This window comes from Oncorhynchus gorbuscha, linkage group LG20, assembly GCF_021184085.1.
Source record: "Oncorhynchus gorbuscha isolate QuinsamMale2020 ecotype Even-year linkage group LG20, OgorEven_v1.0, whole genome shotgun sequence".
In the NCBI taxonomy this organism is placed as follows: Eukaryota; Metazoa; Chordata; class Actinopteri; order Salmoniformes; family Salmonidae; genus Oncorhynchus; species Oncorhynchus gorbuscha.
In genome coordinates this window covers 35,055,311-35,074,618 of record NC_060192.1, presented here as the reverse complement: position 1 = coordinate 35,074,618, position 19,308 = coordinate 35,055,311, and the positions used below count along the sequence as shown (strand labels likewise).

General features: G+C 43.0%; 1 protein-coding gene across 1 annotated transcript; it reads right to left on the bottom strand.

Moving 5' to 3' along the window:
• Positions 1-3,051: 3,051 nt before the first annotated feature.
• On the bottom strand, positions 3,052-18,146 carry LOC124006904 (olfactory receptor 1361-like). The gene is made up of 8 exons (XM_046317093.1): positions 17,975-18,146; positions 17,303-17,355; positions 15,955-16,176; positions 15,671-15,787; positions 15,345-15,542; positions 12,543-12,777; positions 11,671-11,750; positions 3,052-3,118 (listed from the first exon to the last, which is right to left on the bottom strand). Exons 1-8 carry the CDS (start codon positions 18,119-18,121, stop codon positions 3,052-3,054), a joined length of 1,119 nt encoding a protein of 372 aa, XP_046173049.1. The 5' UTR covers positions 18,122-18,146.
• Between the last annotated feature and the right edge of the window lie 1,162 nt (positions 18,147-19,308).

The window sequence follows — 19,308 nt, the reverse complement described above, 5'->3', positions numbered from 1 at the left end:
CAGTTCAACTAAGACACTAACAAGTGGTGACACAAGTCGCATGATCAAAGCCCTCCATTGAAGCTAGCTGAGTAGACAGAACTCTTAAACCCCTAGGCTGTGTACTGCGACACTGTGAAGCTGTCGGCACTTATACGTTAGGTGACCAACCCACGTGGTGAAAAGGATGAGGAGGTGTTTCCTAAATAATAGGTCAGGATCCACTGGGAGGAGACAGCCAATTGGTTTTGAATCATGGCCTAAGTTTTGGTCTTGGATATCATTATTTGGAAACCTATATAGTTTGCCATAAGAACATTTTAACAAAACCATCACAGTTTATAGTCAAAGCCCAGATCAAAAAGTCTTCAGCCAATAAGACCACAGATTGCAACACTGCTGACTTTCATCTCTCCTCTCTAATCAGGGACTGTTGAATAACCATCAGTGAATTACCACTACGAAAAAAGGCCAGCAGTACTGCGGATCTAGACTCCTAGATCTGAATACCCCTCAGGATATAGCATCTCCTTTAGTGAGTGGTATCGTATCTCTGGGTAGTAAACACCTACAGACCACAGGTTTAATCATTAGACAATATCAAATCAAATCAAATGTATTTATAAAGCCCTCCTTACATCAGCTGATATCTCAAAGTGCTGTACAGAAACCCAGATATGCTATGCTACGCTATGGAGCTATGTTTTCTCTGGGGTGTAAACACCTTCAGACCACAGGTTTAATCTATTTATGCTATGCTATGCTACGCTATGGAGCTATGTCTTCTCTGGGGTGTAAACACCTTCAGACCGCAGGTTTAATCAATAGATGCTTTGCTATGCTACGCTACGCTACGCAATGGAGCTATGTTTTCTCTGGGGTGTAAACACCTACAGACCACAGGTGTAATCATTAGATGCTATGCTATGCTACGCTTTCTCTGGGACTCAACACCTACAGTCGATCAATCAAATGTATTTACATCAGCTGATGTCACAAAGTGCTGTACAGAAACTCAGCCTAAAACCCCAAACAGCAAGCAACGCAGGTGTAGAAGCACGGTGGCTAGAAAAACCTCCCTAGAAAGGCCAGAACCTAGGAAGAAACCTAGAGAGGAACCAGGCTATGAGGGGTGGCCAGTCCTCTTCTGGCTGTGCCGGGTGGTGATTATAAAAGAACATGGCCAAGATGTTCAAATGTTCATAAATGACCAGCATGGTCGTATAATAATAGGGCAGAACAGTTGAAATTGGAGCAGCAGCACGGTCAGGTGGACTGGGGACAGCAAGGAGTCATCATGTCAGGTAGTCCTGGGGCATGGTCCTAGGGCTCAGGTCCTCCGAGAGAGAGAAAGAAAGAGAGAATTAGAGAGAGCATATGTGGGGTGGCCAGTCCTCTTCTGGCTGTGCCGGGTGGAGATTATAACAGAACATGGCCAAGATGTTAAAATGTTCATAAATGACCAGCATTTGGAATGTATACTCTGTCTCTAGATATACCCAGGCAATTCACGCAAGAAGGTACAACTTCGATGGCCCCACCTGCTTCATACTGCAAGACAAAACTACAACTATGAGATTATAATGTATCTCAATGTAGTGGTAAAAGTCAAAACATACAGTTGAAGAAGGAAGTTTACATACACCTTCGCCAAATACATTAAACTCACAATTTCTGACATTTAACCCTAGTTAAAATTCCCGGTCGTAGGTCAGTTAGGATCACATCTTTATTTTAAGAGTGTGAAATGTCAGAATAATAGTAGAGAGAATGATTTATTTCAGCTTTTATTTCTTTCATCACATTCCCAGTGGGTCAGAAGTTTACATACACTCAATTAGTACTTGGTAGCATTGCCTTTACATTGTTTAACTTCTGTCATATGTTTCGGGAATCCTTCTACAAGCTTCACCCAATAAGTTGGGTAAATTTCGGCCCATTTCTCCTGACAGAGCTGGTGTAACAGAGTCAGGTTTGTAGGCCTCCTTGCTCGCCGACGCTTTTTCAGTTCTGCCCACAAATCTTCCATTTGGAAGACCCATTTGCGACTAAGATTTAACTTCTTGACTGATGTCTTGAGATGTTGCCTCAGTATATCAACATAATTTTCCTACTTCGTGAGACATCTATTTTGTGACATGTACCAGTCCCTCCTGCAACAAATCACCCACACAACTTGATGCTGCCACCCCCGTGCTTCGCGGTTGGGATTGTGTTCTTAGGCTTGCAAGCCTCTCTCTTTTTCCTACAAACATAATCATGGTCATTATGGCCAAACAGTTGTATTTTGGTTTCATCAGAACAGAACATTTCTCCAAAAAGTACGATCTTTGTTCCCATGTGCAGTTGCAAACCGTAGTCTGGATTTTGTATGGAGGTTTTGGAGCAGTGGATTCTTCCTTGCTGAACGGCCTTGATCTGGGTTTGATTTGCAATTTTCGCACCAAAGTACATTCATCTCTAGGTGACAGGACGCATTCCTGAGCGTTATGCCGACTGCATGGTCCCATGGTGTTTATACTTGCGTACTATTGTCTGTACAGATGAATATGGTACCTTCAGGCATTTGCTCACAAGGATGAACCGGACTTGTGGAGATCTACAATTTTTTTCTGAGGTCTTGGCTAATATTCCTTTGACTTTTCCCATGATGTAAATCAAATAGGCACTGAGTTTGAAGGTAGGACTTGAAACACATGCACATGTAAACCTCCAATTGACCCAAATGATGTCAATTAGCCTATCAGAAGCTTGTTTATTATCCATGACATGATTTTTTGGAATTTTCCAAGCTGTTTAAAGGCACAGTCAACTTAGTGTAGGATAACTTCTGACCCACTGGAATTGTGATAGAGTGAATTATAAGTGAAATGATCTATAGTTTGTTAACAAGAAACGTGTGGAGTGGTTGAAAAACTAGTTTTAATGACGCCAACCTAAGTGTAGGTAATCTGACTTCAACTGTTCATTTTGGCCTAAATTCGCAGCCTAAAGACAGTCGCCACTTCATCTGAAGCATGGTGTAGCTAACAACAGTTCCATCATCACCTGCATGGCAGGTGAGGTGATGACTCAGGATCCCAGGTCTACCAACACTCTAATTAGGTCTCTGATGACCACCTGTTTGTTGAGCCTGAGTCTGAGGAGAGTGACAGGGACACTAGACCTGGTGGGAATACTGCTCTGCCATCATACAATTTGTTACTGTACACTCATTACCTAGAGAGAGAGAGAGAGAGAGAGAGAGAGAGAGAGAGAGAGAGAGAGAGAGAGAGAGAGAGAGAGAGAGAGAGAGAGAGAGAGATACTCGTTTAAGCAACAGGCCAAAGCAATGGGTTTAGGCAAGCTAATGAAATATTGCTGCTAAATGTAAATTTGCTGAATCTTGCCAAAAGACTGTTTATCCATCTCTCTGCATTGTCCATAAAACACCCAACAGTTAGTGGGTTGGTAATATGTTCAACACTGTGACATTAATCCTCTCATAGGATCTGATAGGGAGTAGGGAGTCTATGCCTAAATCCAGTGGTGGATTTAGGCATAGACGACATGGGCATCCTCCCAGGGAGGCATCTTGCCAGGGGAGGCATGGGGTACCTGCACAAAATATTATATATATACTGTATATACAGGTATTCATATATATATATGAAAATAATATTCCGAATGGTGACATTTGCGCAATAGGGTCATGTCAGCCAGCAATTTTGTCCCTAGCTTGCATGCTTGGAAGCCCGTGCAATTAAAAAAAATGTATATATATAAATAGTATTCCAATTGGTGACATATGCGCGATCAGTTTTATATCGCTCATTTGCACGTCACATCATTGATATCATGTCACCATGTGGGACTATGGGTCAATTTAACTTCGGCGTCCTGATTGTAGTTCGTGAGCTAAGGTCTCCCACTCAGAAGTATGAGAAGGGGAGTGGGTGGGGGTAGGTTGACCTCAGGTCACTGGAAGCCCGAGGTAGGGGGAGTGGGGGAATCTATCAAATAGAGCACCTAAAACGTTGTACAGTACTAATGCAATTAGTTGTGCAATTTAGTTTGTGTGTTTCTTGTTTGAACTGCAATAGTGTAATAGTCTTCTTTATAAGTGTGTTATCTATTTGTGTATTTGTGTGATATAGGACCTTGTGGAATTTAGTTGAATTTGTGTGTTTTTTGTTAGCAATATTGCAATAGTGTAATAATTCGATACTCTTTAACATTTGTATTTATATAATACAATTTGTTTCTATTTGTCTTTGTTCTTTTTGATATTTATAAGTCTTATTTGTGTATATATAATTATATTTACATAGTTTGAAATGTTATGTTTATTTATTTGTGTGTCCCAAATGTCAACAGATGGAGGACTGAAGAGACTGAAGAGTCCTCTGATGTCTGAACTGGGAGGGACGTTTCCCTCAGTATTAAATTGATTCAAGACACATCTGTTACTTTTTATCGTCTTTGTTATTATTGAATCCAATGGTATTATCATTAGAGGGAGGAGTCTGTGTATTCTTCAAACATGTCTCCTGTCTTATACGGGGCACCATACAGGAAGGTATAATATTTGTTATATTAGCAGAACACTGCTTCTACAGTATTATGTGAAGGATGGTTTATTCTACATGAAACTGTTACACCTGAAAGTTAGCGAATCAAATGTATTTGAATTTGTCACATGCGCTGAATACAACAGGTGTAGACCTTACAGTGAAATGCTGAATACAACAGGTGTAGACCTTACAGTGAAATGCTTACTTACAAGCCCTTAACCAACAACGCAGATTTTAGAAAATACAACAAAAAAAGTAAGAGATAAGAAAAACAAATAATTAAAGAGCAGCAGTAAATAACAATAGCGGGGCTATATACAGGGGTTACTGGAACAGAATCAATGTGCGGGGGCATTGATTCTGAGGTAATATGTACATTTAGATAGTTATTAACCATTCTAGCGCAGCGGAACCCCTCAACAACATTCCGCTGAAAAGGAAATTACCCATCCCGGATCCGGGAGAATTGTCATCAACTGACACTAATTAGCATAATGCAACGGACAAAAAATATTACTAGAAAATATTCATATTCATGAAATCACAAGTGAAATATATTGAAACACAGCTTAGCCTTTTGTTAATCACCCTGTCATCTCAGATTTTGAAATTATGCTTTACAGCCAAAGCAAGACAAGCATTTATGTAAGTTTATCAATAGCCTAGTATAGCATTATGCCTAGCTACCAGCAGGCAACCTGGTCATGAAAATCAGAAAAGCAATCAAATTAAATCGTTTACCTTCGGATGTTTTCACTCACGAGACTCCCAGTTAGATAGAAAATGTTCCTTTTTTCCCATAAAGAGTATTTTTGTAGCCGAAATAGCTCCGTTAGTTCTTCACGTTTGGCTGAGAATTCGACCGGAAATTGCGGTCACGACAAAGCCAAAAAATATTCCAAATTAGCTCCATAATATCGACAGAAACATGGCAAACGTTGTTTATAATCAATCCTCAATGTGTTTTTCAAATTTCTATTTGATAATATATCAACTGGGACAGCTGTATTTTCAGTAAGACCGGGAGGAAAAATAGCTACCTTTGTCTATTACGCAAGAATTACTCTGAGAGCCCTCAGCCGGCCACTTACGCAATGTAGTCGTTTACGCTCATTCTTCAACATAAAGTGCTGTAGACACCTTGGGGAATACGTAGAAAAAGGAATCTGGTTGATAGCCCATTCACTGCTCAATCGGGACGCATCGGAACGCAGAGCTTTCAAAACATGAGTCACTTCCTGATTGGATTTTTCTCAGGCTTTCGCCTGCAATATCAGTTCTGTTATACTCACAGACAATATTTTTACAGTTTTGGAAACTTTAGAGAGTTTTCTATCCTAAGCTGACAATTATATGCATATTCTAGCATCTTGTCCTGACAAAATAGCCCGTTTACTTTGGGAACGTTATTTTTCCAAAAATGAAAATAGTGCCCCCTAGTTTCAAGAGGTTAAAGGTCTTACTCACATTGGCTGCGGAGAGTGTGATCACACAGTCGTCCGGAACAGTTGATGCTCTCATGGATGTTTCAGTGTTACTTGCCTTGAACCGAGCATAGAAGTTATTTAGTTCGTCTGGTAGGTTCATGTCACTAGGCAGCTCTCGGCTGTGCTTCCCTTTTTAGTCTGTAATAGTTTGCAAACTCTTCCACATCCAACGAGCGTCAGAGCCGGTGTAGTACAATTCGATCTTAGTCCTGTATTGACGCTTTGCCTGTTTGATGGTTAATCGGAGGGCATAGTGGGATTTCTTATAAGCTTCCGGGATAGAGTCCCGCTCCTTGAAAGTTGCAGCTCAACACTTTAGCTCAGTGCGAATGTTGCCTGTAATCCATGGCTTCTGGTTGGGGAATGTACGTTGAGTCAATGTGAGAGGGACGTCCTCGATGCACTTATAGATAAAGCCAGGTACTGATGTGGTGCACTCCTCAAAGCCATCGGAAGAATCCCGGAACATGTTCCAGTCTGTGTTAGCAAAACAGTCCTGTAGTTTAGCATCTGCATCATCTGACCGCTTCATCTGACCATCAAAACACTTTGTTTAGAATATTTACAAAAATTGCACTCTTCTCATATTAGTCTGTAGGCGACTGACCTATTCCTATCCTGGACATATTGATTTGGTCAGTAGCCTACAGAGTGGTATGATAAGAGTACCATCCTGCATCTCACATCTGCCTGTTGGTATTGAACGCTGCCTGCTGGACCCATGGGTTGTTGCATACTCTGTCATATCCAGGATGGGAGTGTAAAGCACTCCACCCATCTTGTGACCTGACTGTATCTGTCCATAATCTTTAAAACATTACATGGATGGAAGGAAATTCATCCCCCACTGGAGACTTGAAGACAGAACCTCACCCAGAGAGCTGTGCACGTCAGTGTGTGGTTAGACAGACAAATCCTTTGATTTGGACAAACAGACAAATAGAAAGCCATTCTTGTTGTGGACCAGGATGAGGAGGACCCAGCAGGGCAGGCTGTATGGAGCAGCACTATGCCGTCCAGGATGGCAGGGCCGACCACCAGGACTGAAGGAAGTGTCAGAGACAGGTCCAGACCTTCAAAGACTGTATGATGACCTTCCAGAAAGCCAGGAAGAAACAGCTGATGAGGCAGGCTAAAGCAGCATGGGACACAGAGTCTACTTAGAAGAGCAAAGACTGTATGACGACCTTCCAAAAATCCAGGAAAAACAGCTGATGAGGCAGCTGGATGGGACTGAAAGGTACTGTAGAACCTTCTCTAAGAAGGCAGCTGGATGGGACTGAAAGGTACTGTAGAACCTTCTCTAAGAAGGCAGCTGGATGGGACTGAAAGGTACTGTAGAACCTTCTCTAAGAAGGCAGCTGGATGGGACTGAAAGGTACTGTAGAACCTTCTCTAAGAAGGCAGCTGGATGGGACTGAAAGGTACTGTAGAACCTTCTCTAAGAAGGCAGCTGGATGGGACTGAAAGGTACTGTAGAACCTTCTCTAAGAAGGCAGCTGGATGGGACTGAAAGGTACTGTAGAACCTTCTCTAAGACTTTTCTCCAGAACACTGGTTCTGCATCCTTGGTGTGGGTCACAGGCAATAGATGGGTCACTTTGGGAACATGAAGATGTCATATCTACTCTCAGACAGAGCGAATTGAATGGTATGAAGTCATTAACACGAGCCAGTTCTCCCCAATTACAGTGGCACCAGCCTCCTGTGATGTGTGTGTGTGTGTGTGTGTGTTGGTCTTGAAAGAACACAACATTCACATTTCAAACCCCTTACGATCTAGAAAGCATTGGTTGTGGATGGATGTGTGTTGTTTCCTATCTGAAAGCATTGGTTGTGGATGGATGTGTGTTGTTTCCTATCTGCAAAGCATTGGTTGTGGATGGGTGTGTGTTGTTGTAATATAATAATAATATATGCCATTTAGCAGACGCTTTTATCCAAAGCGACTTACAGTCATGTGTGCATACATTCTACGTATGGGTGGTCCCGGGAATCGAACCCACTACCCTGGCGTTACAAGCGCCAAGAGATTGAGGGTGCCTTCAGTTTCCTGTGTTGGCAGGACACATTTGATGTGCTTCATTTATTTGGACAAGTACAACTACATAGATCACTGTCATTGGATGTTTTTTGTGTCTTATTTGAACTTCTACCAATCAAATTCTTCGTTTTGGTATAGTCAACACAGTGCCTTCAATACAGTCCCACATGTTGTTACGGACATTAGCCACAGGGGGACAGTATGACCTTAGTGTCCTCTGAGGTGAAGGAATATCATCCACACTCTCAGTCACATTGAGATTTGATATTTTATTTATCTGATTACTTTCATACTGAGGTGTGTAGATCTCCATATCATCATGTACACAGTTTACACTCGGTATAAAAGGTGTAGTGAAATGGTTGTGTGTCATCTCCCTCAACATTGCAGTACAATAATCAATATCAATAATTAGATTCAAAACCTCTCATCGAGTGACAGCTGTGGTCATTTTATAGACTCCAAGAATTCCTCTGTCTTGCTCTGTCTTTAGCGGATATAAGAATATTATATATAAACTCAGTGGCCAGTTTATTAGGTACACCACCCTGTTCACTAAAATGGTTCGCTCCTATACACAGTGAGTCATGTGGCCGTGGCTTGCTATATAAAGCAGGCAGACAGACATTGAGACATTCAGTTACTGTTCGATTGAACGTTCATCTTTGAGCATGGTATGATCTTCTGTGCCAGGCGTGCAGGTTCCACTACCTCCGAAACCAGGGGCGAAACTTTGGCTTTAGAGGTGTGGGGACATAACCTGGTGGGGGCTCTGGGGGTTCCTCCCTCAATATTTTTGGCATCTAAAGCTAATTTCCTGCATTTCTACGCAATCTAATATGACCCTTTTTTTGCGGTCATTTTTATTGTAAATAAGAATAGAATATGTTTCTCAACACGTCTACATGAATGTGGATGCTACCATGATTATGTATAATACTGAATTAATCGTGAATTATGATGACTGAGAAGGTTATAGGCTCACATATTGTAATGGTGAGAGGCTAACATATCTTGGGGGTGTGATGTTGTGTAGAGACAGACTGGAGAATCTTGAAGAAATTGACAAAGAACATGCTACTGAGACAGACCTGGTTGGAGATGTACTGCTTCTCAAACAGAAAGGTCTCTATGAGATTAGGGATGAGACACACAGGTCTGTCAGGTAGAAGACTACGACGTCCCTCTCTCTCTTTCGCATCGTCTGAGATTCCCAAAGATTGGAAAGCTGCAACAATCATCTCCCTCTTCAAAGGGGGAGACACTCTAGACCCAAACTGCTACAGACCTATATATATATTCTACTCTGCCTTTCTAAGGTCTTCGAAAGCCAAGTTAACAAACAGATTACCGACTATTTCGAATCCCACTGTACCTTCCCCACTATGCAATCATGTTTCAGAGCTGGTCCTGGGTGCACCTCAGCCACACTCAAGGTCCTAAACGATATCATAACCACCATCAATAAGAGACATTACTGTGCAGCTGTATTCATCAACCTGGCCAAGGCTGTCAATCACCACATCTTATTGGCAGACTCAAAAGCCTTGGTTTCTCAAATGACAGCGTCGCCTGGTTCACCAACTACTTCTTTGATAGAGTTCAGTGTGTCAAATCGGAGGGCCTGTTGTCCGGACCTCTGGCAGTCTCTATGGGGGTTCAATTCTCGGGCCGATTCTGTTCTCTGTATACATCAATGATGTCGCTCTTGCTGCTGGTGATTCTTTGATCCACCTCTACACAGATGACACCATTCTGTATACTTCTGGACCTTCTTTGGTCACTGTGTTAACTAACCTCCAGACGAGCTTCAATGCCATACAACTCTCCTTCTGTGGCCTCCAATTGCTCTTAAAAGCAAGTACAACTAAATGCATGCTCTTTCACCGATCACTGCCCTCACCTACCCGCCCATCCAGCATCACCACACTGGACGGCTCTGACATAGAATACGTGGACAACTACAAATACCTAGGTGTCTGGCTAGACTGTAAACTCTCCTTCCAGACTCACATTAAGAATCTCCAATCCAAAATTAAATCTAGAATCGGCTTCCTATTTCGCAACAAAGCATCCTTCACTCATGCTGCCAAACATACCCTCGTAAAACCGACCATCCTACCGATCCTTGACTACGGCGATGTCATTTATAAAACAGCCTCCAACACTCTACTCAACAAATTGGATGCAGTCTATCACAGTGCCATTCTGTCACCAATGCCCCATATACTACCCACCACTGCGACCTGTATGCTCTCTTTTGGCTGGCCCTCGCTTCGCCCTGCCTTATTTCAGCTCACTGGTCAACATAGCAGCTCCAACCCGTAGCACATGCTCCAGCAGGTATATCTCACTGGTCACCCCCAAAGCCAATTCCTCCTTTGGTCGCCTTTCCTTCCAGTTCTCTACTGCCAATGACTGGAACTGTCAGGACCCGGGTCTCCAGAGTGAGAAACAGTCACTAAACCAACTGAGCCACGAATAGTCGGCAGAACCCAGAAGATGAGGCAGACACAGCAGTACTTGAGACGGTGTATTTAATTAAGTAAAAAGTGAAGTTCTTCAGGAAAACATGTAACTCCACAACCTCAAAAGGAATTCCACAAGAACAAAGGTAATCCTCCAAGACAAAAAGGTAAATGCACAAGGTGGAAGGTAAAGCACAAAAAGCCTCAAAAGATACTCAAAAACAAACAAACAAGAACAAAAAACCAGAATTCCACAAGAGAGTCCACCGGGATCAACAAGCGTTCACAGAGTACTAGGGCTGGGTGCTAACATACAAACACAGAGCAAAGAACTGAGGCAAACAAAGGGTTTAAATACAATCAGGGGAAACGAGGCACAGGTGCAAATAATAATGGGGATCAAGGGAAAACAAAAGGTCAAAAGGCACAATGGGGGCATCTAGTGACCAAAAACCGGAACAACCCTGGCCAAATCCTGACAGGAACGAAATGCAAATATGAGACCCAATGAAGCTGGAGACCCATATCTCCCTCACTAGCTTTAAGCACCAGCTATCAGAACAGTTCAAAGATCACTGCACCTGGACATAGCCTATCTGTTAACAGCCCATCAAACTACCTCATCCCCATACTGTATGTATTAATTTATCTTGCTGCTTTGCACCCCAGTATCTCTACTTGCACATTCATCTTCTCCCCATCCACAATTCCAGTGTTAATTTCTATATTGTAATTACTTCGCCACCATGACCTATTTATTGCCTTACCTCCCTTATCTTACCTCATTTGCACTCACTGTATATACACTTTACTTTTCTCTACTGTATTATTGACTGTATGTTTGTTTATTCAATGTGTAACTCTGTGTTGTTGTATGTGTCAAACTGCTTTGCTTTATTTTGGCCAGGTTGCAGTTGTAAATTAAATGAAATAAAGGTGAAAAAAAAAGTTTAAGATAACAGAGGTTATAACAACGTTGGTGAGAAAACTGTTGAAAACTGTTGAAAGTGAACAGATTCATAGGACCAGCTCTATTGCTAAAATAACATATCCAGACCGTTTGTTAAGAAATTATACCGCATTTATGCAAAGAGTTATGTGACATTAGAATACTTGTGTTACTGGAGCTAACAACGTACTTAACCATGTGGAGGTTCCTGGCCAGGTAGATAACAGCCATGATGGAGTTAGCCATGACCGTCACGGCAAAGACCAGACACTAAAACACACGATTGTATTTCATGGACACTGTTGATGTAGAAATATCACTGGCGTTTTGAATGTTGCACTGTAAGACATTAGAACTGACTGCTCGTAAGCCATGTTCCAGGAAACTAGGAGGGTCCGTGGGCAAGAGCCCCTGGGTAGTTTTCTTTTGTAAAAGCAGCTGTTAATTGGTCACTGGAATCCTGGGAGGTTTAGGTCTGTGACCAAGATGGAATTACAATAAAATACCAATCTCAAGGCAGGTGTAATGAGGATGCTTTGAACATTGAATTAACTTGACTACTTGATTTGAAGTCCAAGATCATCGTCATATATCACTTCATATAATCAGGTAAATGTTTTCACCTTCAAAATCTTAAGCTATCAAGAGCTATATTTTTTGCCATTTTCTTTAACAAGGGTCTGGCATACCTCCACATACCCCCTGAATTCAAGCCCTGGTTATAGGACGTCTATGGTGAGTTCATCATGCAGGGGTTGGCTGACATACAGGTATCTATCTATATGGTAACTCCTGCTTGCTAAGCACTTTGTGAAACTGAGCTGTAGAAGGGGCTTTATAAATAGATTTGATTTGTATTTGGGTTTTATCCAGCCTTTTTATTATGACATTTTCTGTATGGCTTTAAAGGCATATTGCCAAAATAATATCAATATATCATTTCAGAAAAACATAATTCACTATGGCAGATACAGTATATCTTACACAGCATATCAATCAAAAACAAGTCAAATAGAGATATAAATAAATAGTAACACTTCATGTTGATTGGATCGGCACTACAGCTCTCTGTGCTCTTCTTTTACTAAGCAGCTTCTTGGCCGATTCCTTAAACTCCTCTGTCTTCAGAACATATATGATGGGGTTGAGCATGGGCGGAAGCACCGAGGTCAGGGAGAGGTTGATGATCCGGGCGTTGGTTGGTATGATTGAGTGAAGGAAGTATGTAAAATGAATAGGCAGGTAGAATATCGATACGAGTATCAGGTGTGAGGTACACGTCTTCAAGGCTCTGACTCTGAGAGAGGGAGAAAGAGACAGAGGGAGAGGGAGAGAAGTAGAGAGAGAAGTGAATAGAGGGAGAGAGAAGGAGAGAGAGGGAGAGGGAGAGAGAAAATTAGAGAAGGAGAGAGAGGGAGAGAAGTAGAGAGAGAGAAAGTGAGAGAAGGAGAGTGAAGGAGAGAAAGAGGGAGAGAGAGAGGGGGAGAGAGAGAGTGAGAGAGAGAGGGGGAGAGAGAGACAGACAGACAGAGACAGAGAGAGAGAGAGAGAGAGAGAGAGAGAGAGAGAGAGAGAGAGAGAGAGAGAGAGAGAGAGAGAGAGAGAGAGAGAGAGAGAGAGAGAGAGACTCGTTTAAGCAACAGGCCAAAGCAATGGGTTTAGAGAGTGAGAGAAAGGGACAAAAGTGTCAGTAAGTCATCATCTATCCAGTTCAATGACATTCTCAGTATTTACAGCATTTATCACCAGAACAACATACACTATTTAAACAAAGGTATGTGGACACCCCTTGAAATTAGTGGATGCGGCTATTTCAGCCACACCCAGGTGTATAAAACTGTATAAAATGTTATAGGATGCTACCTTTCCAACCAGCCAGTCAGCTGCCCCGGTCAACTGTAAGTGTTGTTATTGGAGATTGCCAATGTCTAGGAGCAAGAACGGCTCAGCCATAAAGTGGTAGGCAACACAAGCTCACAGAACCGCCGAGTAATGAAGCACATAAAAATCATCTGTCCTCACTACTGAGTTTCAAACTGCCTCTGGAAGTAATGAACTGTTCTTCAAGGAGCTTCATGAAATGGGTTGCCATGGCTAATCAACCGCAAACAAGCCTATGCTCACTGTGATCAAGACCAAGTGTCTCCTGGAGTGCTGTAAAACTCGTAGATATTGGACTCTAGAGGAGTGGAAACACGTTCTCTGGAGTGATGAATCACGCTTTATCATCTGGCAGTCCGATGGACGTTTCTGGGTGTGGCAGACTGCAGGAGAACTCTACCTGCCCCAATGCATAGTTCCAACTGTAAAGTTTAGTGGAGGACGAATAACGTTCTGGGGCTGTTTTTCATGGTTCGGGCTAGGCCTCTTAGTTGCAGTGAAGGGATATCCTAACGCTACAGCATACAATGACATTCTGGATTCTGTGCTTCCAACTGTGTGACAACAGTTTGGAGAAGGACCTTTCCTATTTCAGCATGACAATACCCCAGTGCACAAAGCGAGGTCCATACAGAAGTGGTTTGTCGAAATCAGTGTGGAAGAACTTGACTAGTTTGCACAGAGCCCTAACCTCAACCCCATCGAACACCTTTGGGATGAATTGGAACGCCGACTGCAAGCCAGGCCAAATCGCCCAACATCAACGTCCGACATCACTAATGCTCTTGTTGCTCTTGTGCCTGAATGGAAGCAAGTCCCTGCAGCGATGCTCCAACATCTAGTGGAAAGCCTTCCCAGAAGAGTGGGGGCTGTTATAGCAGCAATGCTCCAACATCTAGTGGAAAGCCTTCCCAGAAGAGTGGAGGCTGTTATAGCAGCAATGCTCCAACATCTAGTGGAAAGCCTTCCCAGAAGAGTGGAGGCTGTTATAGCAGCAATGTTCCAACATCTAGTGGAAAGCCTTCCCAGAAGAGAGGAGGCTGTTATATCAGCAATGCTCCAACATCTAGTGGAAAGCCTTCCCAGAAGAGTGGAGGCTGTTACAGTAGCAAAATCCAACATCTAGTGGAAAGCCTTCCCAGAAGAGTGGAGGCTGTTATATCAGCAATGTTCCAACATCTAGTGAAAAGCCTTCCCAGAATAGAGGAGGCTGTTATATCAGCAATGTTCCAACATCTAGTGGAAAGCCTTCCCAGAAGAGTGGAGGCTGTTACAGTAGCAATGTTCCAACATCTAGTGGAAAGCCTTCCCAGAAGAGTGGAGGCTGTTATAGCAGCAATGTTCCAACATCTAGTGGAAAGCCTTCCCAGAAGAGAGGAGGCTGTTATAGCAGCAATGTTCCAACATCTAGTGGAAAGCCTTCCCAGAAGAGTGGAGGCTGTTATAGCAGCAATGCTCCAACATCTAGTGGAAAGCCTTCCCAGAAGAGTGGAGGCTGTTATAGCAGCAATGCTCCAACATCTAGTGGAAAGCCTTCCCAGAAGAGTGGAGGCTGTTATAGCAGCAATGTTCCAACATCTAGTGGAATGCCTTCCCAGAAGAGAGGAGGCTGTTATATCAGCAATGCTCCAACATCTAGTGGAAAGCCTTCCCAGAAGAGTGGAGGCTGTTACAGTAGCAATGTTCCAACATCTAGTGGAAAGCCTTCCCAGAAGAGTGGAGGCTGTTATAGCAGCAATGTTCCAACATCTAGTGGAAAGCCTTCCCAGAAAAGAGGAGGCTGTTATAGCAGCAAATGGGGGACCAACTCCATTTTAATGCCCATGATTTTGAATGAGATGTCTGATGAGCAGATGTCCACATACTTTTGGTCCTGTAGTGTATATCTGAGACAGCACAACAATCAGTATCAGAGCTATATGTTTAGGTATATAAACTAAATCTCTGGCTAAATCTCTGACTCTGATCAGTATGACTTCTCACCTGTCCTGGGGCAGTGTGATGGTGAACAGGGCGTGTGTGATACAGATGTATGATGATATGATGAAGACCATGGGGAACAATAGGATTATACTGGGGTTGAGATAAGATATTACTATGTTAGGGACCACATCCGAACAGGGGGCCGCCAGACGGAACAGGGGACCGTGGTCACAGAAGTAGCTGTTGATCACCAGAGACCTACAATACAATACATTTTCATTGTCCACATGTTACAGTAATCAACTGATCATTTATTTTTACAGCACCCGGCCCGGGATTCAAACCGGGAACCTTTCGGCAACAGGTTCACCTCCTCAGCCACCTACCGGCAGAAGGAGAGTCGGGTGATGAGGCACACAGCCAGCAACACCAGGAACACAGCAAACGCCCAGGCAGCACCTGTCAGCTGGAACATGGACCTGTGAGTCACCATCATATGGTACCTGTGTGGACAGTGGAAAGAAGCTGTTATCAGGGATTTTAGATGCAGTGTATCCATATATCAGGTTGAATTGTCAGTGAGAGCACATTATTATCACACAAGGGGAAATTATGAAGGCCTTTTAAATTGTATTTTTTGAATTATTAGATTTGATGTAATATCTGAGACCTGAGCGGGCAGCAGATGGCCACCAGTCTGTCGTAAGAGAGGATGGTGAGGTTGAAGGACTGCATGTTGAGGAAGAGGAAGATGAAGAAGAGGCTAGTGAGGCAATGGTCGTAGGAGATGAGATGTCTGCTGAAGAGGAACATATCCAGGAGCTTGGGGACCATGGCAGTGCTCCCACACACGTCTGTGAAGGCCAGGTTGAACACAGCAATGTACTTTGGGCTGTAAGGGTAAGATTCTGACTTGATTATCTCCATGGGGAAATGTTTGTTTGTGCACTTGACACAGGACATAGACAATTACAGAGAAGGTAAATACAATCAATCAGTGAAGAAGTAGACAAAAAGTGGAGATCCTAAACATCTTTACACTGTCATCTGTAATGTGTAAGTTATCAACTATAGACCATCCAGCTGAACCAAATGGTGGTTTCCATTCAGAATCAACTACAGACCATCCAGCTGAACCTAATGGTGGTTTTCATTCAGAATCAACTATAGACCATCCAGCTGAACCTAATGGTGGTTTCCATTCAGAATCAACGATAGACCATCCAGCTGAACCTAATGGTGGTTTTAATTCAGAATCAACTATAGACCATCCAGCTGAACCTAATGGTGGTTTTCATTCAGAATCAACTATAGACCATCCAGCTGAACCTAATGGGGGTTTTCATTCAGAATCAACTATAGACCATCCAGCTGAACCTAATGGTGGTTTTCATTCAGAATCAACGATAGACCATCCAGCTGAACCTAATGGTGGTTTTCATTCAGAATCAACTATAGACCATCCAGCTGAACCTAATGGTGGTTTTCATTCAGAATCAACTATAGACCATCCAGCTGAACCTAATGGTGGTTTTCATTCAGAATCAACTATAGACCATCCAGCTGAACCTAATGGGGGTTTTAATTCAGAATCAACGATAGACCATCCAGCTGAACCTAATGGGGGTTTTCATTCAGAATCAACTATAGACCATCCAGCTGAACCTAATGGGGGTTTTAATTCAGAATCAACGATAGACCATCCAGCTGAACCTAATGGTGGTTTTCATTCAGAATCAACTATAGACCATCCAGCTTTCACTGACAAAACCTAAAGGTGGTTTTCATTCAGATGCCTTATTTAGAGGCAGGCCGGTAACCAGGGATACAGTTGAAATCCCGAGCTGATGGGGGGAATCTAAAAGGAATGAACTAGCAGCCAAAGCCCCTGTGCTACTTCAGCTTGTGTTGTATGTGTTGTGGTTCATCTGGTTGGGTTCTGGAACTGCAAAAATACAGTCCAATAAAGGTAGAATTCTGCTGTATTATTACCACAGAGATAAAAGAGGACTGATTACCTGTGGAGACTGTTGTCCATGTAGATAACCATCATAACGAAGGTGTTGCCCACCTAGACCCAATACACACACACACACACACACACACACACACACACACACACACACACACACACACACACACACACACACACACACACACACACACACACACACACACACACACACACACACACACACACACACACACACACACACACACACACACACAGGAGGAACCATGACCCATAATGTATATACAGGTAAATTCATTTGGCCGTTGACTATATGTGGTGCTATAGGACACCAGCTGAAATGAAACTGTTAGCAGGTTTTCTTAAGTTCAAAAAAGCTTTTGATAGGAAAGTGAAACCTTTTCTAGTTAATCAAGTGGATAAAATCAAATCATTGTGGACTTCAGCTAGTTAGTAGCGCCCTGGACCAGAGCTAGTTTGTAACAACCTGGACCAAAGCTAGTTTGTAACAGCCTGGACCAGAGCTAGTTTGTAACAGCCTGGACCAGAGCTAGTTCGTAACAGCCTGGACTACAGCTAGTTTGTAACAGCCGGGACCAGAGCTAGTTAGTAACAGCCTGGATCACACATAGTTTGTAACATCGTAGACCAGAGCTAGTTTGTAACAGCGTATACCAGAGGTAGTTTGTAACAGCATAGACCAGAGCTATGGACTAACCAGAGAGATGATGTATACGAAGCAGAGGAAGATGTAATAGTAGTCCATGTGGGGGATGTCGATGAAACCACTGATGAAGAAGTAAGGGGGTCGGATAATGGGGTCAGTGTTCTCTGTCTGATTAGGGTCAGAGGTCAGGTAACTCATCCTGACTGGTGGTGTTATCAGTGATTCCTCCTGGCTCGTAATAATCTGCGGAAATATAAAATAAATACTTTACTGTTTTTTAATTCACCTGTTGAGACATTGCAATGAGTGAAACATCATCAATACAAAGGCAAACAGGCCTCCCGTGTGGCGCTGTACTGCAGCGCCAGCTGTGCCTCCAGAGACTCTGGGTTTGCGCCCAGGCTCTGTCGTAACCGGCATTGACCGGGAGGTCCGTGGGGCGACGCACAATTGGCCTAGCATCGTCCGGGTTAGGGAGGGTTTGGCCGGTAGGGATATCCTTGTCTCATCGCGCACCAGCGACTCCTGTGGTGGGCTGGGCGCAGTGCGCGCTAACCAAGGTTGCCAGGTGCACGGTGTTTCCTCTGACACATTGGTGCGGCTGGCTTCCAGGTTGGATGCGCGCTGTGTTAAGAAGCAGTGCGGCTTGGTTGGGTTGTGTATCGGAGGACGCATGACTTTAAACCTTCGTCTCTCCCTCAAGCCCGTACGGGTGTTGTAGCGATGAGATAGTAGCTACTAAGATAGTAGCTACTAACGATTGGATACCACAAAATTGGGGAGAAAAATGGGGTAAAACATTTTTTTTTTATTAAAAAAAGAACCTGTGTTGTATTCTGAACACCATCTCTTTTCTAAACTAGCCTAGAAAAAAGGGCTAAAATTCAAAAATAAAAAAATACAAAGGCAAATATCCACGTTCAATTGTCTATTGTTTACGTTATTGTATTTAAAAAAGAAGAAGACAATTAATTTAACTGACAACAAAGTAAAAAATAGAATCCATTTGACTTTTACCTCAGATACAGTTAAACAATTCTAATGAATAATCCAAGGAATAGCACTGGAAAGGTGAAATTGGTTTCACATTCCCTCCATTAGAATAACTCTTACCTGTTGAACCCACATACTGTATAGTCTAACATGGTACAACTACATGCTGCAGAAACTAAGTCTTACCTGGTCTTACCACAGACTTGATCCAAATGTCTCTCTTCAGTAGTCTGGTGATGTGTGTTGGACTGAAGACCAATTTGTGATGCTGGCTCTGAGTCCACCTCCACTGTTATACCTGCAGCCCCATGGTAAATCTGTAGTAGGATGTCCCCTGTGGACCACCGTAGTTGTGTATGACACACCTTGATTGAGTGAAGAAGACATGTCGG